This window comes from Eumetopias jubatus, unplaced genomic scaffold, assembly GCF_037043125.1.
Source record: "Eumetopias jubatus isolate StellerSeaLion01/CBP00866 unplaced genomic scaffold, mEumJub1_p1.0 scaffold_13, whole genome shotgun sequence".
In the NCBI taxonomy this organism is placed as follows: Eukaryota; Metazoa; Chordata; class Mammalia; order Carnivora; family Otariidae; genus Eumetopias; species Eumetopias jubatus.
Genome location: NW_028274819.1, coordinates 49935715 through 49961391, shown reverse-complemented (window position 1 = coordinate 49961391; position 25677 = coordinate 49935715). Strand labels below are relative to the sequence as shown.

The following is a 25677-nucleotide window of genomic DNA, read 5'->3' as shown; positions in this document are numbered from 1 at the left end:
CATACAGGTTTTGTGCGGGTCAAGTTAGCTAATGTCTGTAGAATGCTTAGCGTAGGACCATGCCTGAGAACCGCGATACCCATGAATGGTGACTGCCCGCTGTGAGGGTGGTGGGAACTGAAGGGGGAACGGTGGGACCAGTTGGGTTCTCTCCCAGCAGCATATGCTGGGCCATTCCCCCCCTCCGGCCCTCCGCGCCTTGCTGCGTGCCACGTCGAGGTCTCTCACTGAAGACCAGAAAGGGGCAGTTGTGACCTGGCCCATGGGGAGTAGCCAGAGGCCCCAGCAGCTGCTGGCTCTGGCCAGCTTGGCCTTGGCTGCTGAGTGGAGGCTGGCCAGAGCCGCTCCTCCAGCTCCCTCTCCAACGGACAGAACCCAGGGACAAGGCAGTCTGCTGCAGGCATCCAGAAGGCCTCTGCCCCTCAGCTGTTTGGTTCCTGACTGGCTCACGCACAGCTCACACCTGCCCTGCTTCAAGATCAGTGGATCCAACCCACAAGAGTCATGAAAGAGTCTCTAAAAATAGCTCCAGGCAGGGTCTGCGGGGCCCACCCACTGCCCTCTGAGTGGAGCTTATTTTCCCAGTAACAGAAATCCCACCACTGTCAGCATCTTCACACTGTTGCTGGCTTCTAGCATGTTCAGCATTTAAGCCAGCTTCCAGGCCAAAGTCAAAGAGAAGGGAGTTACTGTGGATCCCCTCTGCAATGAGCTTGGGTTCTGTAGTGGAATGTGGAATGAACTCAAGCTGCTAATGCGAGACTTTACTTTGTGTCATCTGGTACTCAAATGGTTGATCCGGTAGCCTGGGCCAGAAGAGCTGCAAGGACACATGGACACACAGGCATCCTAGCTCCAGACCTTGACTTGCCTTGCACTCGAGTTGGGCTGCAGTACAAGGGGGGAGAGGTAGACAGCAGCCTCTAAAAGCCATTCCTGCTGGCTGACAGCATGGATCCTGGGTCCAGCTCCTTAGGCTCACGTCTCTGGTCCGTGTGGCCTTGGATGATTGATTTAACCCCCCTGGGATTCAATCTCCTTGACTGTAAAATAGGATAAATATATGGATAGTGCTCAGAAAATGCGTTGTAAGCATTCGTTATGGTGGTGATGATCTGGATCATAACTGGCAGCCTTGGGTTGCTCCAGAGCCGTATGCGCCACCGTGATTCTGGGTGGAGAGGTTTTTCAGAACCACAAGGATGACAATAGCGGGTATGGTTACCCCAAGGGTTTTTAGCTGTGTGCAATTTCCTATAGGTACCTCCCGTCTTAGCCAATGTACCCAATATGCCCAAGCATCCTATTCTGCAGTATAATGGAGGAGCTGGAATTCCACCATCTCTGACCTCTGGCACCTGTGAGTCCTGTCCATGAGCTTCTTGGAGAGGCCCCCAGGCCTCTGTCCCAGCGGGGTTTAACAAGGTGACATCATGGCAGGGCTAAATAGCTTGTGGATTCGGCAGAACAGCACAGCCACTGATAGTGGGCTGGCAGCCCGGATCCCGGACTCCTCCCTGCATTCTTCCCTCTCCCGTCTTCTGTGTCAGCCCTTTCACACTTTCCATTTGTCCCCAACCTTACGCTGCCTTCTCAACTGATGTCACCACCTGCTTCACCGCGGGGGGCAAGGGGGGGTGCAGGGGAGGCCACCCACAGATGAAGCTCTCCTCTTCCCTCCCCTTCACCACAAAAAGTAGCTATGTTCACAGCCAACATTTTCAACTTGTGTTTCACCAGCCAAAGCCACCTCGGAATCCTGCCCGCCTGATCCAGTCTGGCTCTGCTGCTTCTCATTCCTCTGATCATTTCTTCTTCACCTCCGCCCTGCTTGCTCATCCCTGTCCTTGGCAAGAAAATGCTTCTCTTCCATTCTTAGGGAAAAGCAAGTCAAGACTGTCTTTGACCCTGTACTTGCCTCTCCACACTGCATGACAACTTGCCTGCCTTTCACCATTAGAAATCTTGAAAGAGTGGGCTGAAAACTCACCATTTCTGCCCTTTCCTGACTACTCCCAAGCCTGCTGCGCACTGGCTTTGTCCCTCATGACCTCTTTCACATTCCTTCTATAATGTTCATCCTGCCTCTGGTTCCCAAGCAACCTTTTCTATCCATTTTCCCCGGAATCCATTCCCATTTCGGAATCTTGTGACCAAAGGGCCCGTTCCTCACTTTGGTCCTCTACCTAATCCCATATTTTCCACCTGTGGATCTTTCTCTTAATGCCAATTTGACTGCTGGCCCCTCAGCAGGAGGAGGCACTGGGCATTTACTTCTGACGTCTCCAGTCACCCTCCCCACTGCAGCCCCAGCATCTGATGCTGCCCCTCTGTCCCCAAAAATGTTTTTAATAACAATGAGCCAGTGTGTCTGTTGGTATTGGCAAGATGAGGAAAGTGCACCACTCAAAGAACCTCCTGTTTGTACTCTCCCCCTGGCTTTTCTGTCCTCCCTTCACAAGATACCAGCACACTTACAAATACCAGTTCTCCTGCAGCCCAGTGCTGTGGGTCCCTTATGGATCCAGCCACCTCGTCAGGAGAATTCAGCAGGGACCAAGCTTATCCAAGGCTATAATTTTGGAACAAGACCTTGGTAAATCAAATGCATTTCTCTCATTCCAAATCCTCCTCAGGATGATCAGTTAGGAGCCTTCATGTGCATCACACCAACTCCTTGACGGGGGAGCTTCTAGGTGATGGTCTTCATGGTATCTTTTGTTTTCTCTATTAGTCTGGGAAACCAGAGCATCTGAAGGGTAGTGATTGTCATGGTTTTATGGATAAGCTTTCTTTATGGGGAAGACTTTCCAGAGATGCTGTTCTCCCATTCTCTGGAGAGATTCGTTCATAGCTTTCAAAACTCATTCACTGTAAAGTCCTTCCTCTCCCTTGAGGGTATAATTGATTTGTCCCTCTTCTGTGCCACTGCTGTTGGCTTATTCTATCACTGTATTTATCATTTCTCACTGTCAGACCACAGAGCTTTTTCGAGGGTAGGGACTGAATCATTTATTCAGCATGGAGTGGCACCTAGTAGGTATTTAGGAATATTTCAGTCATTGAATAGATAAATGAAGAACATGCTATTACATGAACTTTAGTCAACCTAACAGTTTGCTACTTATGAACTTGGCTTTGCTTTCCTCTAAAGGTGGTCACTTACATCATTTGACAGTGACAACTCTACTAGCAACACTTATCCTCCTCTTACATGTAATTGAAGCCAAGAGGTGGAAGGCATAAAGAGGTCAAGGTCAGGATAGAGCTCTCTCGTTGGACTCCTCATAGTTAAAGATCTGATTGCACTACACTCATACTGCGTTTGGAAGAAACTTCTTTAACTCTGTGCCAACAATAGGAAACTGCCTTGACAATTCTTTGCCTAGGAAAGGTGGAACGGGTCCTGGAAACAGTTGTTTTTGTAAGAACTGCCAGAAAACGCTTTAACTCCCTAACCAAAAAATCTAGGGAGATTTTCCTATTTATAGGCACTGCCTACACTCATACTGCTAGGTTCCCTGATATGGTACCTGAACTATATAACAGGAATTGAGTGTAGCCTCTAGGATCCACTTATTTTTATTTATTTATTTACTTACTTATTTTTTTGGTCCCCTTATTTTTAAGGTCTGCATTTTTCAAGTCTCTAAGAAGGTTGGTATGTGAGTGGTACTTCTGAGCTTGAAGTCTAGCCTTAGAGACTCTGATGTCTCCCCTGTGCCTGACAGCCATGGCTCACTTGAAATTGGATTTCAAGTGACATTTTGATAAAATCCCCTGACCAGGTGGCCTGGAAATACTGCACATTTTCTCTTGTTTTCTTATTCAGCTAAAAACACGTGTCATCTATGTTTTTAATGACTAAAGGAGGGGGAGCCATCCCAAGACTTATCTAAGACCAGGGCTTACCCAGCACATTGTTCAAAATCTCCATGTATTTACAAGCAAGGGACCATCCTATAAAATGATCTGACCAGTTGGGACAGTATATGAACTGTGGCCAGGATCCTGAGGGAACTGGAATTCACAGCTTCTTAGAAGCAATGAAGGAAATAGGCCCTTACCTGGTGAAAACTGTAGATTTCACTATCAAACAAGGGAGGGCAGATGTATTTTGGACCCCAAGGCAGCATCTCTGAGAAGTAGCTATTGGCTCCGAATAACACCACGATGGCTAGAGCTGTCACACTGGGGAGCTGACTGCCTTAGGATTTTCCCACACCCTCTGCTTGCATACCAAATGATACCCCCATGTGACCTCTTGTCTGCCCCACTTGACTATTCTGGAACCAGCCCTTTCCCCACATTCAGAGAAGTGAGGTGGTGACAGGAGGTCTCCTAGCAGGTACCAGTCAAGGGAATGCTGCAGAAGTGGCCTACCCCGTGTCCCTGAGAATGGACCAGAGCATGTGCAGAGGGTGTGCTCTCCTGGCAGAGGCTAGCCAGGCTGTGAAAGAACCCTCCTGGGGATTCTGCATGGCTCCCGGCCGTGGCATTAAGCACTCCATCCAGAACTCCACAGAGACCTAACATGCTATCCCTTGGCCAAGCTACAATGGAGGGGCCAGGCCAAGAGTGAGCAAGCATCATGGAATCTAAGCAGCCACCAGAGTCAGAGGGTGATGGCTCTGAGGAACCTGCCAGGGGTGATGTGGCTGGCACGCTCATGTTTAACTTAAGTTGGACCTGACTTCCAGATTGGAACAGAAATAAAAAGTTCAAGTTTTTATGATTGGTCATTAATTAGCTATTGAAATTCTCATTGTGCTCATTTATAATGTATGTAGCACATATTACTTAGAGCATGTAGTAGAACGCTCACGAGGAGAAAAATTGTGGTCCTGTAGATCTGACTCAAAACATGGGCATCTTTTCAGGGACAATGGAAAAAATGAGCATGTCCTCGGCTGTTTACGCCACAAGCATGATTCCAGAGCCCTTAGCTAGCAGTAGGTTCTACGTTGTCACTTAGGCATTTTTTTTTTCTTCCCAGCCTGAAAGTATTTTGGTTATTGTTCCCTTGGGCTGTTTGTACAGATCTTTACAGATATTTCATAGGTGTCCTGATCAAAAACATTGCCTTTTTGTTCTCTTACACAAAAAGAATGAGTTAATTAAAACTGTCAGTACAAGGGAGGAACTGCTTCTAACTGTACTTTGGTCTTTTAGCTTCAGCAATGCCTTTTAAATGATTTCCATATTTCCACGATCATTCAAAAACTGGAAATACTAGAGCATCCCTCTATAAAGAACATTCTGTACTTGTATTCCCATACATTTTTGTGTGTTTCTTAAAAAGATTTTATTTATTTATTTGAGAGAAAGAATGAGAGGGAGAGAGAGAGAGAGCACATGAGAGGGGGGAGGGTCAGAGGGAGAAGCAGACTCCCTGCCGAGCAGGGAGCCCGATGCGGGACTCGATCCCGGGACTCCAGGATCATGACCTGAGCCGAAGGCAGTCGCTTAACCAACTGAGCCACCCAGGCGTCCTACATTTTTGTGTTTAATGACCTAACATCCTCTGCATTGATTGCTCTGTGAGGTAGAACTTTCTCCATTTAAAGGCTGGGAAGACCCAAAATGAGGGGACCTACCTGAGATCACACATGGTTAGTGCAGCCCTGCCTCTCAGCCATTCCTAGTTGTCCTTTTGCAGAGGTCCTGCCTGTGTAGGAGGAGGCTGTAGGAATTCTGTTTGTGCATATGGAAGCCCCACAGCAAAGTCTCCAGGGATCCCCTGCCTCGGGTTCCAGCTGGGCAGAGGGTGAGTACAGGGGACCCACAGCTCTTGGCCTCCTGGCTCCCAGACTTTGCATTTGTCCAGCTGTGTAGGACATGCCAGTCTTTCAACATAACTTCTTAAATGGTGGTTAGGTGGTTTCAGGTTCTTATCACCCTTCATTTATTCTTTTCTCATTCATCCTTTTAAGCCCTACTTTACCTTCCTGTTTATTGTTGTGTTTTCACTTATTTTTATCTCCCCCCGGATCCATGCCCCACCACACATGCCCAGTGGATACCCATGGGCCTGTTGCATCTGGTAACATTCCCTGCCTTAACGTTCTTGCTCTACATGGGAAAGCATGGAGGCCAACAGATGGTGGATAGGGAGTCCTCCCTTTCATACATGAATGAGACTGGGTGCCATTTTTATCCCGGTACATCCCACACAGACACGCTCTGTGCCACAGAGTAGATCCCCGTTGGCCCTCGATGAGGATCCTAATTTTAACTATAGTTGGCTCAGAACTGACCATTCTTTCTTCAACTGCCAGTTCAAGAAATCAACAGTAGGCAGAATTTCTTTGTAACTTAGTATTCTCTCCAGATAGCAGGAATTCTTTCTTGTTTCCAAAGGAGTAAATTTCGGTCAGTTGATTTATCATCCTTTGAGACAAATGCATTGGCCAGGGCTTTTGGTTGTAAGCAACAGAAACTCGGTTTGAACCAGTGCAGGTTAAGAAGGAACCAACAGGAAGGGCAGAAATATATATCTGAGAGATGAGAATGCCACCAGTCTCTTTCTTGGCTTTTGTTTTGTGTTCCTGTGCATGTTGGCTTCTTAGCTGAGTCCTGCTGCAAACCCATGTCTTCCCCATGAACGAGGACATGGCTACTGACAAACCTGAGAACTTTCTAGCACAACCACTATCATTTTCTGTTCCCAAGTTTAAAATTTCAGAGGAAGGATCCAACCATCCACACTTGGATCAGGTGGCTGGGAGGGGTGAGAATATCTCTAAGAAGGTGGCAGCCATCACTTGTGCCATGTGGTTATAGTAACAGTGATGATCCAGCCTATTCTGGACAGACAGGAGATTTCAGGGTTCAGAAGAATTCTCTGTATTGGTCTTCATTTTTTTCCCTCCCACTGAGCTTTCAAGAAAGCAAGGGGAAAATTGACTAGTCTGGAGGTTTTTTGTTTTGTTTTGTTTTGTTTTTACAACTAATGATAGTTCTTTTTAGGGCCTTAAATGTCCCTGGATAATCTCATGCCTAATTAAAATGCAGTGTCCCCCAAAATATGGAAAGCCTACTTTATTTCTTGAATCTGCTGGCATTCAGCTCTCAGTATATGAGGAACTTATGAAGAGTGAACTCCTTATTCACCGACCTATGGGAGAGGTGGAGGCAGGTCTTGGTCTACATTAGGCTGGTATCTTTGTTTGGCCCAAACTGCCCTTTCTGCAGAGACTATCCATGCTGGAATCTTGCTGGCCAGTGCTCTTCTTCCTGGGCACACACAGTCCTCTCTCCATCCTCTAGGAGAGAGGACTAATCACTAAGGCTGATTAACTCTCATGACCAACTCCATGACCCCAACAATAGAACAGCCTGTATGGCTGCTACATCATCCTAAAGCCTCTCTTTTCCACCTAAGAATGGCTTAGAAAATAGCCCCACCTTAGACTGTCAATTGCTGGAGCTATATATTAGACTTACCCAGCCCCAGCAGCAGTAGCATTTGGGGTCTTCTAGAAGTCCATAACCTTGCAAGAGTCAAGGTGCTGTGTTTTCTCTGTTCCTGAGGACTCTCAAAAACATCACTGTTGAGGCCTCAGGAAGACCTTGATCTGACCATTATGGATTGTGTCTTCTACTTGCCTTGGAGAGTTCTGGGTTTTAGAGCATGGATTGCCCGGATTCTTGAGAGCACAGCTTTCATAAAGGCAAAGGTGGTTTGGCTTTAATAATCTTGGCTGAAGTTTCCCAGTTATTGACAACATACATATAAGAAGACCTCCCAATGTATTCAGTTCTGTGATATGAGAGAGGAAGCATGTTCCACTGTGGCATTTTTTGGTCAAGATGCAAGAGGACATGGAAATGTCCACCTGTAGTTGCCATTCTACCTCCATAGGGCATACAGATCCCTTGGTTCCACACAGTATCTCCTGGTCCCACACAATATATCAGGTAACTGACCTTGGTTATAGATTGAGGAACAGCTTTGACCATAGAAAATTTGAATGAGAAGATCCATTTTTCTTCTGTCACATCTGTAGAACTAACCATCAAAACAGAAGAGTTAAACATTAGATAGATGCATATCCCACCTAGTACATCAGTAATCTATTTTGACAGGTCTAGCCTTGGGGCTAACCTCATTAGTTGAATATAAATAAGAAAGAGGTCATTTTTACTCATCAGTGGGATGAGCATCTTTGAAACAGTAGAACAGGGTAGAACTTTATTTAAATTCACCTGCCATGCTAGAGTGTGGAGGAATAAAAATTCAGCATGTAGCACCCTTCAGAATTTGACTTGACTCTCTTCCCTCGGTAGAATGCCAGCTGGGGTCTGTCAGTCTGACCTTATGCGTGGAGAGCTGGGCAGCTACTCTATCACTGATTTACCTCCTGGGCAAGAATTTCAGAGACTCTCAAACCTGAGTCACTTGGGGATCCCGACGGACAATCTCCAAATTGATCTGAGCCTTCTATTGCAATTTCACTGTTAGAATTAGGGAAACCAGCATACCCTTGGACAAACAAGCTCTTTTTTTAAAGTAGGACAAAACCGACCTGGGTCTCAACTCTTTTTAAAACATGTTTCTGAGTAGTTGGAATGACATTTTCATAACCACATGCCTTTTCTGCCCTATTGAAATCGTCACCTTTGGCTATTGAGTATTGGCATTCAATAAGATAATTCTAAAATAATCCTCTCTTTGGCTCTGTGCTCAGTGGAGATGGTGTTTTATCCTGGTCTATGCCTTTCTAAGGGACTACAGTTTTGAAGGTATCAATCTGATCTAGATTGCGAAGACCTGGCTCAGTGTGTCAGGAAAAGCATAGGATGGCGATACCGCAGATTGTGTTCGGGACATTGTCTCCATTTCACTGCTATTTAATACCTCTCGAAAGCTTGCTAGAGAACAATGGTGATTTTGGTAGACTGAATGGGGGAAGGTGCTCTGTTACTCTCAAACAGTGATTTGGGGCAGGGGAGGTGCCTTTCTGCCAGGAGCACACCGTCCTATGGACCAGCGTGCCTGCTGGGAGAGGGTGTGTCCCTCAAGGCTGCTATGGGCAGGAGGAAGTACCAGGAAGCATCATTGTAGGTACTCAAACAGTGCTTCTAGATTTTAAAATGTTTTTTATTTCTTCAAGAAAATATTTGAGCTTCTTACAAAAATGGTTATGGATGAAATAAAAGCCCACCTTGACCGAACCTCCCACCCCCAGCTTTCCATAGCCCAGACGCTTCCCCAGAAAAGAGCACTGTTACGGGTTGTTGTGTAGCCTTCTATAGACACTGGGTCAGTTTATTTTCACACATATGTCATATAGTCACGGAGTCCCATCGTATTGTTTTCTAATGTCACTCTGTATGATTCTTTGGATCTTGCTATTTTCACTATCCAATATGTCTTATATTTTTGTGACAGTTCATAAATACCAACTTCATGTTATGGAAATGCCACAAATTGTCCATAATGTGGATGAAGCATAGTTTATTTAGCCACTCCTTTATTAACGGGCATTTAGGTTCAGACAGTGTTTTCAAACCTTATTTTAAGTGAATTTTCATACGATCCCAATATGTAAAACAAAATTTGTACTTGATCTCCTCAATTAAGCTGTAACAGAAAACTTACTAATTTACCTCATAGTCACTTAGGCAAAATATCCATTTTATTCCTTGTTCGTACACTTTGTGCCTCAGTTCCTTTATCTGCAAAATGGAATCAAAATAGTACTCCTGTCACAGGATGATGGGAAGTATTAAAAGAGTTAAGGCATGCACAGTGCTCTAAACAGTATCTGGCAATGTCGAGCACTATATAAATGCTTGCTGTCTATCTGCAGGACTTTGCTTGGGCCACAGTGGGTTGGTCTCCATTGAATTTCTTTTGCTTTTGGCCCATGTGATCCATTAACCTTTGACCTATTTAGAAGGCATCCCAAGAAAGCAGTGAGTTCTGCTGGGCTCTGTTTCCTGTGAGGATAGCATCATGGGTGTTGGATGTTTACCCCATTGCATAGAGTCTCTCTGTGAACTCTGAAGTCTCTTCTTTTGTGGGAAGAATTATGTTTCTCCTAGGCAGTCAGTTTGACTTTATTCACCATACTGATCTGGGCATCTTGTAATTCACTGTGCTTTGCTTTTTCCACTGGCTGCTAGAGTGGATCCAGATTTTTTTTTTTTTTTTTTTTTTTTTAACTACGGTCTAGCATCTGTTACAGACTCTATGGCATGCATTTTGTGTATTAACTGATCTTAGGACATCAACTCGGTTTTGGATCAGTTCGTAAAAATAGCTGTTTCTCTGGGTGATTGTATGGGCAGACCTGTAACATGAGTAACGTACTGGCCTCCCTTTGCCTGAGGCACAGGGGTGTGGTGGCTTGCTGGAGTCTTGAGGAGGGAGTCTTCCCTTTTGGTCTTCTCTCCTTGACTTCTTGAGGAGAAGTGGCAACTGGCAGTGCTGGGTGGCCCCTTACACATGCTGACTGTGGTCCTGGGGCCGGACACGCACAGCTTTCCGTGGGGGCCTGGGTCCTTTCCTCACCCCCGTGTGAGTTACTCCACAGAGAAGCACTTGACCTGCTGTTAACAGTTATTTTCCTCTCTTTTGAGGGTCTGAGAAAACATGGGTGGTAATTATATCCTTGCGTACTTATTGGAGTTTGACCATGTGAGGAGCAGAATTAATGTCACAACAATAAACTGCCATCCCCGCAAAGAAGGTATTTGTGATTGTGAAGGCCCTTTGTCTAGGGTATGAAAGAGCTTGCACAATGAACAAGACGCAGACTAGAGAGTGGCTGGAGCCAAGGGCAGTGGTGTGGCACTGGGCACTGTGGCCTGGTGAGCCTAGAGCCTAGGCCTGGTACAGCCTCCCTGGGAACCAGTCCCCGGGCTGGCCTCTCCCTGCACCTTCAACAGCAGGTGCTTCTCTCACAGGTGACACTCCAGGCCTTGAATGCTGTCCCTGTTTCTTGGTCCCTGTGTCTGTTCCAGGACTGAGTCTGACTCTGTGCCCTACCCTTACCTGGTGTGCACTGGGGAAGGGGTAGGACAAGGGAAGGAAGGAGGTGCCCCTTCTTCATGGAGAGGGGGTTGGCGAGCCCATCGTGAAGGTCAGAACTTGGGGAAACGGGCTCAGGAGAAGGGAGCCACCTCCGGGCCTCTGTGCCTGGGTTCCTCTCTGACCCACTCCTTTGCACAACTATGACTTACCTGTGGAACGGAGGATACTGCCTCATAAACCTCAGAGCATTTACTCCTTTGGACCAGCCCAGATTATGATGATTGTCACTTACCCATTTAGCAATAAGGTCTGCTTTTTCAGGCTGCCAAACCCCTGAATGGCCTACTCTGGGCCTCTGGGTTTCGGCCTTCCATTAAGCCTGGAGGAAGGGAGTGTCGATGGCATTGGGCCAATTCAGTCCCATTAGCAGCCACCTCTCCCTCCTCCCTGCCTACAACCAGGTCAGGCACACCCGAAAAGTGCCTGCAGCCTCCTGTCTCTTGCTCAAGGCATTTTATAAATTTTGCATCCCATCTGCCAATTCACATCTTCTCCCTCTGCTGTTTTCCACTTTCTGGATATTTTGTTTCCTGTTAGCTCTTTGAGGACCCTCTGACTGTCACATGGGGTCTTCTCAGGGTGTTTCACCTTTTCCTGCAGTGTTAGAGCTGAGAGAAGCAAGCACGCAGGATGCCAGCCTGGCTGGCATTAGGCTGGAGCCCTAGTGGAGGGGAGGGACTGGCCACCCCTGGAAGGGGTGTGTGAGTGGATGAAGGGCCTTGTGGCTGGTGTCCCCCATCCTCCGTGCTCCCTGCGGCGCTCAAGATGGGCCTCCGTGCTGTAAGGAGTACCCTGGCTCTGGAGAACCCTCACGTGAGTTAGGAGAGACCAAGGTCTGTGCGGGACTCGTTCCCACATAGTTCCTTGGTGACTGGTACCAGCTCCCTGGCCTCCTCAAAGAGTGGCCTCCTTGCCGTTGGTGCCTCTGGCAGGCTGTGCCTCCACCTGCACCAGACCCGACATGCCCAGTCAAGCCAAGCACCACTGGGTCTGGAGTTCCACTGAGGCCTTCCCGGCCAAGGGTGAGGTCATCCAGGGGGTGGTTTGGCCACCTTTCAAGGCCAGCTTTCAAGGCACACCTATCAGTGGTCCTCCTCCTGGTAGTTTTGAAATCCTGTGGTTTCCTGTTTAGGTGGGTGGTTTTGCACATGCAACCAGCGAAACTGTCCTCACAAATTGCATACTTCATTTGGAAGTTGGTAAGATGTTTTTCCAGCCTTTTAAGTGTATACTTTTTCCCCCCCTTTCAGTCTCAGGTAAATCACCAAGGTGCTGCTAGTAATGAAACGTACCAGGAACGCTTGGCACGTCTAGAAGGAGATAAGGAGTCCCTCATTTTACAGGTGGGTCCACTTTCATGGGAAAGAGCTTATCCTGTTACCTCCAACTCTGTAGGTACCCTAAGTGGGAGGGAGGCACAAGAGGTTTTCTCTGTTGGATTTATTTTGTTCCAAAAGTGTGTGTTTTTAAAAAGACTCAGTTCCTGAAACAAAGCAGAAAGGAACGGAAGCCACAGTTTAAATGGACTTGGCCTTGGGGCTGTGAATGCATTCATTTATTCATCTTGTACTGCTGAGTACCCACTTCTCTACACTGGAAGCTCTGTGGCCAGGCTGATGAATGAGGCCCTGTCCTCTAGGAGCCCAGAAGCCGTGGAAGGGAGATAAGATGTGTCTTCCTGTCTCTAATAAAACAGCCATGAGTGATATGGACATAGGGTGGATTCTAACTGGATCAGGCCCAAATCATCTGGAGCTGGATCTAGACTGATCCCTTTGAGGCCAAATCCCCTGGAGCTGGTAATAGGGACTAATGAGTCTTGAATGACTCTCTCTCCTCAAAGAGAGAAACTCCAAAACTTTTTATGGAGAAAGATAGTCAAAGGAACATTTTCTGTTCTGAAAACTCATGTTCCTTGGCAGGATATAGTGTTGAGCCTTCTTACGTGAGGCGTGTCACTGTGATAGGGGTTCTTTGCTGTGTTAGCTCTCAGATGCATACATCAAGCATTTGTTTGCTGTCTGGTATGTATCAGACACTGTGATTATTGATTTGGAGAATGAGAAGATGACTGTTCCAATCCTGGCTCATTAAAAAGCTTTTGAAGGGTGGTAGACCAGAGTGGTAGTGAAACAGAAGAGGGGGCAGGTAGGGTTCTGCAGCCCTCCGCAGACTGTGGGCTTTAGCTTAGAGCCCTGGAATGAAGAGGCTGCCGTATGTTTGGCTTTTTTCTTCTATTTTACCTTTTTACAAATCTAAGAGTCGTAAGTGATTATTTCAGGAACTTTGGAAAGTCAAAAAGAGTTTAACATTTTGACCTTTCTTCCTAGACTTTTTTTTTTTCCTGTCCTGCCCCTGTTTTTAAAATTTAAGCTCAGACCAAATATACAGTTATATAATTTTGCATCTTCAGGGATTTTTTTCTCTATTAGTTTGTTCATTAAAAAAGATTGAGTGCCCACAACTTGGCAGACACTGGTTTTAGGTGCTAGGGTTGCAGCGGTGATGAAAATAAACGAACTCCCTGTTCTTAATAGGGCTTGTGTGTGTGTGTGTGTGTGTGTGTGTGTGTGTGTGTGTCTGTCTGTCTGTGTACATGTGTACATGTGTGTACAATAAATCAATACATAAAATGTTTCTGGCAGTGATAAATACTGTGGAGAAAAATAAAGCAAGGTAAGGATTACGTAGTCAGAGAAGACCTCCCTGAGAGGGGGAGTCCTGAAGGAAGCTAGGGAGGGAGCCCCACGGATGCCTGGAGAAGCACATTCCAGACAGAGGAGGTAGTCAGTCCAGCACACACCCTAGCGAGGAGTGTGCTTGGTGTATAGGAGGAAGCAAGCAAGGGTCTGTGTGGCTGGAGTTTATGACTGTGAAGAAGTCTGGTGGGGAACTGCCTTCAGAGAGGTAGGAGGGGCCGGGTTATATAGCACATAATATCGCACATATTTGGAGGAATGAGTAATTTGAAAGTCTATCCTAACGACATGATTAATCAGAGTGTCCAATTTAAAATTTTGCAGCAAACAGGGTGATCTCGCAGACTTTTGAACCAGGAACCTTCATGGCAGAACTAACACTTTCCTGTTTAAAGGAATTTAATAAGGAAGTCCTATGTGATAATGTTCTCTTTGACATTAACAGTTTCGTGTTTTTTTTTTTTTTAATTTCTGAGTCTTGAATAATCCTTATTGCAATAATCCTGACACAGTTGGGAAGCTACTTATCACAGAAGTCAGAAGTAGATCCTGGTGGTATCTATTCTAGGAGCTTGTGAACAGACTTTCAGAGCTGCTCTTGGGTGATCACTCTGATCTGTGGTGGCCCCATGGAACTAGTTAGCCCTCACTGTGGTAGAGCCTCTTCCTTAACTTACAAGGCAGCTCAGCCAGAGTGAATTAATTGAAGCACTTGGCCCAGAATGTTTTCCTGGGTCTACTTGTAGGGGAGCAAGGCAAATCACACATGACAAAATACTTTGTTTTCAGAGTAAGTTAAAAATAAACCCTAAATCTTCAGTGCTTGCTTTGGCAGCATGTATACTTAAACCAAAATCTTTTCTATCTTCATGGGAATGTATTTTTTAAGGTAAGGCTTTTCACCTCCTCCTTTTTTACCACTTCTATATTCCCTCTAATGCCTAAAATTATGCCTAGAATGTAGTGGGCACTCAAAAAGTATTTGTTTTTATTGAATAAAGGTCACATTCTAGGATCTTTATACATTTGTCCTGATATTCTGGGCCTCTCCATGGTCCTTCTAGTGAGTATTCAAGTTTGTAAGGATGCTGTAGCCCTGTGTATCCTGAGTCTTGTGCACAGCCGAGCTACAGGCTATGGAGTGCAAGAGACCACAGATTATTCCTCTGGGTACCTCCAGCGCATGACTCTGAGGCGTGGTGCAGACGATGAGTGCTAATCCTCATAATCAGATTAACCATCACACATCGTTCCCAAACAGAAACTCTGGAACCCAGGGAGCTTTGAAAGGCCACCCCCTAGAATTCTACTCTTTTGAAGCTAGGGTTGGTAGCTATAAAAGGCCAGGACTGCTGATAATGTTGGATCATGAGGATTGAAAACACCACCACAAAGGTTTGTGTTTGAGATGGGCCTAATTTACAGAAGGCGCCTGTTTTGGGGACTGTAAGTGGAATATTAGCACACTACGTACCAACTCCAGGAATATGTTCCAGTCATTCTTTAATCATGTGGGAATATAAAAATGAAAAGCTGAAAGTAGCGGTATTAATTTAGACTTTTTCCTCTGTAAAGGGAGCTTCATGATTGATAGTCTATTTAAACACTCAGAAGTGAATTCACACTAACTCCTTCATGCTCCAGCTATCATTCCTTTACAGACTGAGAAATCACTTAAGATAATCTATATGTAAATGGCCACGACTCCACCATTGATTAAGAACCCAAAGTGTCTAAAGGATCTCAATTTAGCAGTCATTGATTTCTCTATTTGGAGAGGCCACCCGTTCTCTTTCTTCATCTTCCTGCTCTAAGGCGCCTTTTTAATGAAAAGGAGGATCCGGGGGGCAGTTTGCTACAAGAGCAGGCTATGAAAATCCTCTCAGTATGTATTAAGGGCATAACTTAAATGACTTGCTATAAATGGATTTTTTTTAATTCCAACAGATCTCTCGGTGATTTTTTTTAGGTAGAGGGCTTTCCTGCCACTGCATGTGCGGGTGGCTGGTGTGTGTTATGACTTAGAGTCATGTTTTGGCCTGTGAGGCACAAACACCTTCCCGGAGCCAAGTTTTGTCAGTGCCAATACATGCCCTTTACATCCCACATTCCTTAATTGCTTCAGAAGCCTCGCCTGATAGGTGAGCAGTCATCACACCCCAATGAGAGAGGTAAGGTCATTGGTTGGTCTCCCGAGGAGTTGGGATTGCTGTTGCACACGGGGTGAGGTGGCGGGAGCCCTGGCAGGCCAGCCGAGATATGCCTGGAGGTCCAGACTGTGAGTGAGCTCTGGTAGAGGACTCGGGAGCAGGGCCCAGCCCGGAGGCAGCGCTCGTGCCCGCTGGGGGTTTCTCCCTCCAGTGCGTCAAGAGCAGGGAAACGTGGCAACGCCAGTTAGGCAGGGGCGAGGTAAGAGGGCAGCTGGAGTTTTCTTCATCCGGGACCCTCGCTCCCCGCCTCCCCGCCCCCCCCCCCGCGCCGCCCCCGCCACCTGCCAGAGAGGAAAGCCATCTTTATGTAAGGCTCGGCAGCGTGGTTTCACGGCTCCAAGGGAGTCATCTCTGCGCCTCCACCATTGCTCTATTTCTTGGGACAGGTGAGTGTCCTCACAGACCAAGTGGAAGCCCAGGGAGAGAAGATTCGGGACCTGGAAGTGTGTCTGGAAGGACACCAGGTGAAACTCAATGCCGCTGAAGAGATGCTTCAACAGGTAAGGGGGGGCGGGGTGGCACACGTGTGCGCGCGCCCGACGGCCCTCGGGGTCGAAAGCAGCTCGTGTGTTAAAGTCACTTTCTGTGTCCAGGTCACCGTGCTTACTGCTTACTTCCCCATCCTGCCTGGAGGTGGGCTGGGCTGCTCCGTGTGTGGTGTTTATACAGCAGGTGAAACCAGCCCAAACTAAGAGTTGCAGGGAGGAGAGGGCCGGAAGGACTGGCCTGAGAGGAATAACCTGTTGGGCAGGTTAGACAGATTCCCAGGTGGCACTTTCTCCCCGGTTCAGGTTCAGGGGCACTCCGCCCGGCAAAGTCACCCTTCTCCTCTCGAGCCACAGCGTCACGGCCGGTGGCGTCTGGGGTTTTAGAAAGTCAGTCAGCTTCTTTCGTGCCTCTTTCCCATTCATTCTTGCCCTCGCACTGTGTAGTCTTTGATAGAACTTAATTCCTAAAGAATATCTTTTTTTCCCCCTAAAGAATATCTTAATGTAATTTAATCGTTGTCAAAATGAAAAATTTAGCTGCTCTCATACTATTCAAATAAATCTCTTCCGTGCCTTGTTCCTTTTGGTCCTCGTTGTCGTCAGGTGTGCATATAATTTACAAAGCTCTGTTCACACCACAGATACAATTTAGTCCTCTGATTTTGTTATGCTTCCCATCAGAGTGAAGTTCTTTCCATTTTTAAATCTTGCTGTATAGTTTTCTTTACTATCACCTAGAGGCTTTTTTTTTTAGTGCAGAGTATGATAATCATTCTTCTACTCTTGAACAGTTTTTACCCTATTGTAAATGAAGAGCTGCACTTTTAGGAAGGGGTGTTGAATTTTTTATTTATTTATGTTCAGTTAGCCACTGTATAGTACATAATTAGTTTTTGATGTAGTGATCAATGATTCATTAGTTAAGTATAACACCCAGTGCTCATCACAGCACGTGCTCTCCTCAGTACCCATCACCCTGTTACCTCCTCCCCTCTGAAACCCTCAGTTTGTTTCCCGGGGTCCATAGTCTCTCATGGTTCATCTCCCTCTCGAGATTTCCCTCCCTTCCCCTATGGTCCTCCGTGCTATTGCTTATGTTCCACATATGAGTGAAACCATATGATAATTATCTTTCTCTGCTTGACTTACTTCACTTAACATAATCCCCTCCAGTTCATCCAAGTCAATGCAAATGGTGGGTATTCATCCTTTCTGGTGGCTGAGTAATATTCCATTGTATATATGGGCCACATCTTTACCCGTTCATCTGTTGAAGGGCATCTCGGCTCCTTCCACAGTTTGGCTTTTTGTGGCCATTGCTGTTAGGAACATTGGGGTGCACGTGCCCCTTCTTTTCACTACATCTGTATCTTTGGGGTAAATACCTGGTAGTGCAATTGCTGGGTCATAGGGTAGCTCTATTCTTAACATCTTAAGGAACCTGCATACTATTTTCCAGAGTGGCTGTACCAGCTTGCATTCCCACCAACAGTGTAAGAGGGTTCCCCTTTATCCACATCGGTGTTGATTTTTATTCAGTCTTTCCAGAATCTGTCAAGAAGCTAATTAGAAATTTTGTGAAATCAAGATGATCAATCTCATGTCATTGAATCATTCTCACATTTTCAGTTATTTTGGGAAACAGACATATAAACTTCAGTCCTGGTTTATGCTTTGTAACTCCTGCTGTAGTGCTTGGCACATAGGCACTCACTAATTATTTAAAAAATGACAGCCCCTTAACAGGAATGGTTCAATCAGATCACTGCTTACAGTCTTTCTCCCAAAGCTCTAACATTTTTTATTGTCATGGCCAGCATTCAAATTGTTTCTCGGTAGAATGGTAGTGAACACAGGCTTTGAGTTTGACCTTTGGTCTTAGGATAAATGTTTTGGTTCTCAGGTATTTCTTAGTTTTGAGTGCATTTGAAGAACTTTTTTTTTTAAGATTTTATTTATTTATTTGACAGAGAGAGACACAGCGGGAGAGGGAACACAAGCAGGGGGAGTGGGAGAGGGAAAAGCGGGCTTCCCGCGGAGCAGAGAGCCTGATGCAGGGCTCAATCCCAGGATCGCTGGATCACGACCTGAGCAGAAGGCAGACCCTTTAAAGACTGAGTCACCCAGGCGCCCCAAGAACTTCTTTTTAAAGTCAGTATTTCTGTGCAGATGTCTTAAAAAACAAAAACAAAAACAAACTATTCTAACAGCTCAGAAGCTGTTTGCTCTTTAGTATGCTTTCTTTTCATTTCTGATTAATAAGTTACCACATTCTTGACTCCATTTGATTTTTCTATTTAAATTGCATGCATTTCTCTTGCTCATCCTATTCCCTGAAAATCTGAGTCACAGTAGGAGTTGAGTTTATTTTTTCAAGCAGAATCTTTCTTTTGAAGACCAGGAAAGAAAATAGCCTGATGGAAAGATCTCGAACAGTGGGAAAGTATTTTCACAAAGAGTGATAGGAGAGCCCCCTAGATTGTATTTCCAGGGCTGCACAAGGTGTGGCTTTGAGGCGAGGATGAGCGAGGAAGGCGATAGAGTGTTACAAAACCCCAGACAGAGGCCAAGAAGATTTGAAAATGGAAGGGAAACGTTTCAGAAGATGTCAGAAGGTTGATGTTTCAGGAAGGCAGTGCCTGCTGGGTAACCACATAATCAGGGGTCAGAGCATGGCTGCATGTGGTGCCTGTACCACCTGATCGCCTGTCTTGGCGGCTCTTCCAGATTCTGCCCCCTTGTCAGCGTCTCTGTGCCAGGGAGTCCGATGTTGGTTCCCAGCACCACCTGGGCAGGCTGTCTTGTCCTAAGCATCAGCCCACAGACTGGTTATTAGACTTTTGAAAGTCTTAAGCTCAGATACCTTTTATCTCTTGTTTATTCTAAATCTTTTTTGTGTGTGTTATGGGTGAGGTTCCAGGCATGGGGTTTGTGTGTGCCACAGAGGTAGATGTCGTGGCTTGGTAGAATTTGGAGTGTGGTGGGTCTTATTTGTCACCTCTCAGGTTTAAAGATGTCTTCCTGAACTTAACCAAGTTACTATTTTTTTAAAGATTTTATTTATTTACTTGAGAGAGAGAGAGAGAGAGAGAGAGAGAGCACAAGCAGGGGGAGGGGCAGAGGGAGAGGGAGAAGCAGATTCCCTGCTGAGCAGGGAGCCCAACATGGGGCTCCATCCCAGGACCCTGGGAATATGACCTGAGCTGAAGGCAGACGCTTAACTGACTGAGCCACCCAAGATCCCTCAAGTTATATATTTTTTAAAGATTTTACTTATTTATTTGGGGAGAGAGAGCAGGTGTAAGAGTGCAGTGGGGTGTAGGCAGAGGGAGAGGGAGAAAGAATCTTAGGCTTCACACCCAGTGCAGAGCCTTACTTACACGGGGCTCAATCTCTGGACGCTGAAATCATGACCTGAGCCGAAATCAAGAGTTGGACACTTAGCCAGCTGAGCTACCCAGACGCCCCTAAACCAAGTTTTTTTATGCTCCTCACTTTCCCTGTGTTCTCCCATCTTTCAAAGATAAAATGAAGGGAGTGTGGAATACTCACTTTGGCACATTCTGGGTTCAGGTCATAGGACCCATTTGAGCCTCAGCCCCCACTCGTACGTCTGCCGGGCTTGGTGGTATCTCAGCTAGAGATAAGTTTGAGTTCCCCGCTCCAAATCCCGGGTTGAGCATTTTTGCTGCACATGCTGGCCCTTTCCTGAGATGTGCTTGATGCTGTTTGAAAAGGCCCCGACTCTTGTTCCACAGTGCTGAGGCGGTGCTGTGGATGGCTGGGGCTGTGTTAGCGTGTGTCCTGGGAACTGGGGGCAGGCAGAGACTTGCATGTCTGCCTGCGAGATCCTGGACTGCAGGGCTACTGGCTTCTGGTGATAGGAACACGGAGCACTCCCAGCCCTGAGGCGGAGAAGAGAGGCAAACAGTTGCCTCCTTTTGCCAGCCCTCAGAGACAGTCCCCGCCCTGAGCCACGCCTGGCCTCTTGCTCCAAGGCCGAGGAGCTCTGCACGAGGTCCTGAGGTCCTTTCTTGGTCGGTGTGAGGCCTTCTGACTACCGCCTGCTGACACTGACGCCCTTGAGGACTCTGTTCCTGGGAGCATCCCACGCACGTGCACGGAGCAGCCCTGTGTGCAGGAGGAGGCAGCCGCTGCTTGCCTTCACCTGACTCCTGCCTAGGCCCAGTGCTCTTACACATTCTCATTTTTCACAAGAAGCTGGAAATCCAGATTTAAAGATGAGTCTTTCCATTTTAAAAACACTGGTAACTAATTTAAATGGAAAAAAAAAAATACCGCGTGAACCACACCACACACACCTGCAGGCCAAGCCTGGCCCACAGACTTCTAGTCTGCAACACCTGCTCTAGACTCCGCCCCCTCCACTGGCTGCACGAGCACTTGTAGGACTTAAGGAAACCCAAACCCAACCAGCATAGCCCCGGCCCTGTGCTTACTTACATAGGCTCCAGCAACCCCACAAAGCCACGTTCTCCCCACAGCTGTTCTGTCCACCTCCCTCCAGGAGCCCAAGACGGGAGGGAGCTAGCGACTCATCCAACTCATGAGCCACACACCCCTCCACCTGCCCCTGCTGAATGCTGATCTCTCAGTTCCCATCTGTTTCTACACATTAATCTATCTGGTCTCCAGAACAAGGGAGCATGAAGACCTTGGGGTTAGAAAGGCAGACCAGGACCAAATAAAATCAGCATGGGCTAGTCCACATAAGCAGCACATAGATGATGGACCCATTTGAGGGCAGTCTTTGTCTGCAGCCCTCTGAAAGATTCAGGGTGGGAAGGGGGCAGCTGTGAGCATCTTTGGGGACTGCCTCTGGAAGCACCTACTCATGTATGGTTTCAGACTCACTGAACAGGTGTGGATTTCCCAGGGAAACTTCTCCATTAGAAAGAGTCATTTTCTAGGAAATCTATAAATGGGTCTTCGAGAGGCTGCAGGTGAGGCCAGGTCAGTGAGTCTGACCAGTGAGTCAGACCAGTCACTAGTCTGGGTCTAGGGACTGACCTTCGCCTTCTGTTTCCTAAGCAGGGCAAGGCATTGCCTATCAGCATCTCTGAGGTCTGCACTCTGTACTCTCCAGAATTAGCACCCCAGGAACCCAGACATGGAGCAGCAGCCTCCTTGTAACTGGCTCAGATTGGCAACAAAATCTGTGTCATGGGAAGGGTTCTCCTGTTGATGCACTAAGGTCCCTGGTGGCTTTTTCTTTTTTTTTTTTAAATTTTTTATTGTTATGTTGATCACCATACATTACATCATTAGTTTTTGATGTAGTGTTCCACGATTCATTGTTTGTGCATAACACCCAGTGCTCTACGCAGAACGTGCCCTCTTTAATACCCATGACCAGGCTAACCCATCCCCCGCCCCAGAAACCTCAGTTTGTTTTTCAGAGTCCATCATCTCTCATGGTTCGTCTCCCCCTCCGACTTACTCCCGTTCATTCTTCCCCTCCTGCTATCTTCTTTTTTTTTTCTTAACATATATTGCATTATTTGTTTCAGAAGTACAGATCTGTGATTCAACAGTCTTGCACAATTCACAGCGCTCACCATAGCACATACCCTCCCCAATGTCTATCACCCAGCCACCCCATCCCTCCCACCCCCCACCACTCCAGCAACCCTCAGTTTGTTTCCTGAGGTTAAAAATTCCTCATATCAGCGAGGTCATATGATACATATCTTTCTCTGATTGACTTATTTCACTCAGCATAACACCCTCCAGTTCCATCCATGTCGTTGCAAATGGCAAGATCTCATTCCTTTTGATGGCTGCATAATATTCCATTGTGTATATATACCACATCTTCTTTATCCATTCATCTGTCCATGGACATCTTGGCTCGTTCCACAGTTTGGCTATTGTGGACATTGCTGCTATAAACATGGGGGTGCACGTACCCCTTCGGATCCCTACATTTGTATCTTTGGGGTAAATACCCAGTAGTGCAATTGCTGGATCGTATGGTAGCTCTATTTTCAACTGTTTGAGGAACCTCCATACTGTTTTCCAGAGTGGTTGCACCAGCTTGCATTCCCTGGTGGCTTTTTCTAAAGTGTCCTCTAGAGTCCATTAGAGTCCTGCACAGCACGCTCCTCAGCCTCTGACCTTTCTCCAGAGGATGGTGACTCCAAGGAAGAAGCTGATGCTACTTAGTGGTTGATAGACTTTACACAAAGCTGGCAGTGAAATGGAGCACCTTTCAGAGGCTAGACATTTACAGACGTAATCAGTGTCAAGAGCAGAAAACATGATCAGTGTCAAGAAGAAGACAGGCTAGGGGCGCCACATGGGGAGGAAGAAAGGATGCAAACCTCCTTGTGAGAACACACCCCCGCTTTGGGGTTAATGTGGAAGGACACCAGCCTCGATTTCAGTCCTCCCACCTGACCTGTAGCCCCAGGTGTTAGGCAACCTCATTGTTTTGGCTGCCTTTTAGGTGAGGTGTGGAGAGACAAATTTTGGGGATTTGGAGTCAGTGGACATGACTTTCTGTAGATTCACCTCTTGCTGTTGATCTGGGAAAGTCGTCAAACCTGTGTTCTTATGTATGGAGAACGGGGATGACAATATGGGCTCTGCATTGCCCACATCTTAGAGCTAGAGTATGGTTATTTCAGTTTCGTTAAAACAGAACTATCTCACAAATCACCAGTGTTAAGACATTGAGCGTGGGGATTCGGGGCCCTTGAGTTGAGTGAAGGATGGTGGGTCCAGGCATGTAATCTCCCAAGTGTCGTCAGCACCTGGCTGATAAATTTCCCAAGAGCACCTTGAAGGAGATATTTCTGTCTCACAAAGAATATTAAACAGAGCTCTGTACATGATCCTGTGAGAGCACACATCTGTCTCAGGAGGTAAGGCACTTGAGTCACGAGTGAAGAAAACAGGGATTTGCCAGGTATTCCCTAAACATGCCTGCTGGGAGATTTCTGAGGCAGAAATAACTGCTTTCCTCAAGTTTTATCTTTGATGTCGAATCTCTGTACTGCTGTGTGAAGTGGGTGCTTTACCCTCCGTTCACAGGATAAGGGGCCTGAGGTTCAGAGAGATGGTTTCCTTAGTGGGGACTGAGTCTGGACTTGAACCCAGGTTGACTACAGGCATCTCTCTGCAGTGTTACGAAAGCAGCTTTCTGGCATGGCCTAGGCCTCTTACTTCAAAGGGCAAAGGGATGCATTTTTCCTTTCATGTCTTTCCATGGCCCAATCTTTCATTCTGGTTTCAGATTGCCAGTCTGGCTCCAGTCCTCTGTCATTGGTCAGTAACTCCCTGGGTCATGTTCCACACTTAAAGATGGAAGTAATTGCTTCAAGATGTGTCCCTTGAAGGAGAGAATAAATTGAAAGGCCACTTCTTTTTATCAGCTCCAGTCTCAAACTGAGCTTTGGAAAAAGGAAATGATGGTTCTCTCTGAGATACCAAGTTTCATGACCTACTAGTTTTATGATGCTTCATGGTAACAAAAATCACCTGCCTCACATGCCACCCCCTCCTCTTCCTTTGTGCTGTCTCCGTAGGCAACCTTAAAACAATTGGGAGAGCAGAAGCTAATGCAGCTCATGAAACTTGTCCCCCTTATCTCCAGCCCCCTACCTCCCCACATTTCACCTCTCCCCACATTATGGTAGCTGCGTGATTCCAAGAGATTCCCAGGCGGATCCACCCTGCAGATCGGAGCGGGACCAAGCCTTGTCTTGGTGCTCCAGACAAAAAAGCTGGATCCAGAGATAACCCCAGTCTTCAGGATGAGAGCTAGGGGTCCAAGAACCTTTCTCTTAAGGCGCAGACTGAGTACAAGCAGCTGGCAAAGGAGATGGAAGACAAAAAGAAAGATCAGGAAAACCGAAAGGATGAGGTGGAAAGTAGTATCTTAGACTGATAAGTGGGTGAAGGGTAAATGGTTGAAAGCTGAGAAGTACAGGTTGCATCTGAAAGTTTGGACATTGGTCCCCAGAACCAGAACTGTTTCTGTGCCCTCCCTGGTGAAGGCAGAAGCTGGGTTGCAGGCATGCAGACGTCTTGTGGAGAAGTGACAGGGAAAGTGAGGAAGAAGAGGCAGCAAGGGTAGATTATTCTTTTCAGAGCTTGGCTGTGAAGGGGTGGGGGAGGGGATGAAGAGAGAGCGCATTCATACCAACAGTGCGCAGAGAAAACGCATTTGCCTAGGGAGAGCCGCAGAGAGTTGATGGTGGTTGCTTCAGGGGAAGGCAAGGTCAAGAGGGAAAGTTCTTTCGAATGTCAGAAATTGGATCATGTTTCTAGCCTGGGGAACGGGAGCTGATGGTGAAAGAGATTAAATGCCTGTCAGAGTGGATGATTAATAGTCCTACCCTAGTGTAGCACAGACCGGGTGGGAACTTCCTCACAGGCAGGACAGAGGTGAGGGAGAGCCTAGGACCAGGTGAGTAGGCGTCTTTCGGTGGGAGAAACCTGACCAGAACTCGGAGATCACAGCCAAACACTAATGACTGACTGGGGAGGGAACATAAGAGCCTGGACATCAAGCTGTGTGGGGATGGCATGAAGTCTACAGAACGAGAGATGGTCAGCAACAGGAAGGTGGGTCAGGTGGGGCAATTGCAGGGCAAACGCTAGAATCATTGGGTCCTTGAACATACGTTTTTTTATGTGCAACCCGGAAACTTACTGGGCTTCGGAGTGGTTCTTAAAGGTGAAAGAAGCCAACATGAGATGTGGGCTTGCTTGCTCTCAGACATGGATTTAAGAGATTTAATTGAGAGATGATTCTGGGAAACTTTGAAATAGAAAGGATATAAATTCAACGAATGATCAGATTATTTTTATTTTTTTTCCCAAAACTTTAAATATGTATTTCAAAATTAGAAATTTGTATTTAGGAGCAGTATTTGTCAGTTTGTTTGAGAAACTTTCTGAGTTTTTTTTTAAATTTTTTTAGTGTTATGTTAATCACCAAACATTACATCATTAGTTTTTGATGTAGTGTTCCATGATTCATTGTTTGTGCATAACACCCAGTGCTCCACGCAGAACGTGCCCTCCTTAATACCCATCACCAGCCTAACCCATCCCGATCAGATTATTTTTAAAGATCTTTTCACTAAACAGGAGAGGTTATTTGAGGAGAAGAGGGAGAAAAGGTGGGATTTATGGCTGGAGGAGAATGGGAAAGATTTGGAACAATCTCTAAATGGAACCAACCAGAGATGAATGCAAGAGTGCCAGGC

The 25677-nt window shown here is 46.5% G+C and overlaps 1 protein-coding gene across 2 annotated transcripts in view; it reads left to right on the top strand.

The window, feature by feature from the left end:
• The window catches only part of PPFIBP2 (PPFIB scaffold protein 2), a 145018-nt gene that overhangs the window by 68707 nt on the left and 50634 nt on the right, over window positions 1-25677 (top strand). For both annotated transcript variants that reach the window (XM_028116897.2, XM_088017458.1), the window contains exons 4-5: window positions 12292-12384; window positions 16337-16450. In XM_028116897.2, the coding sequence (XP_027972698.2) occupies window positions 12292-12384; window positions 16337-16450 (207 nt within the window). The remainder of the gene's footprint in view (window positions 1-12291; window positions 12385-16336; window positions 16451-25677) is intronic.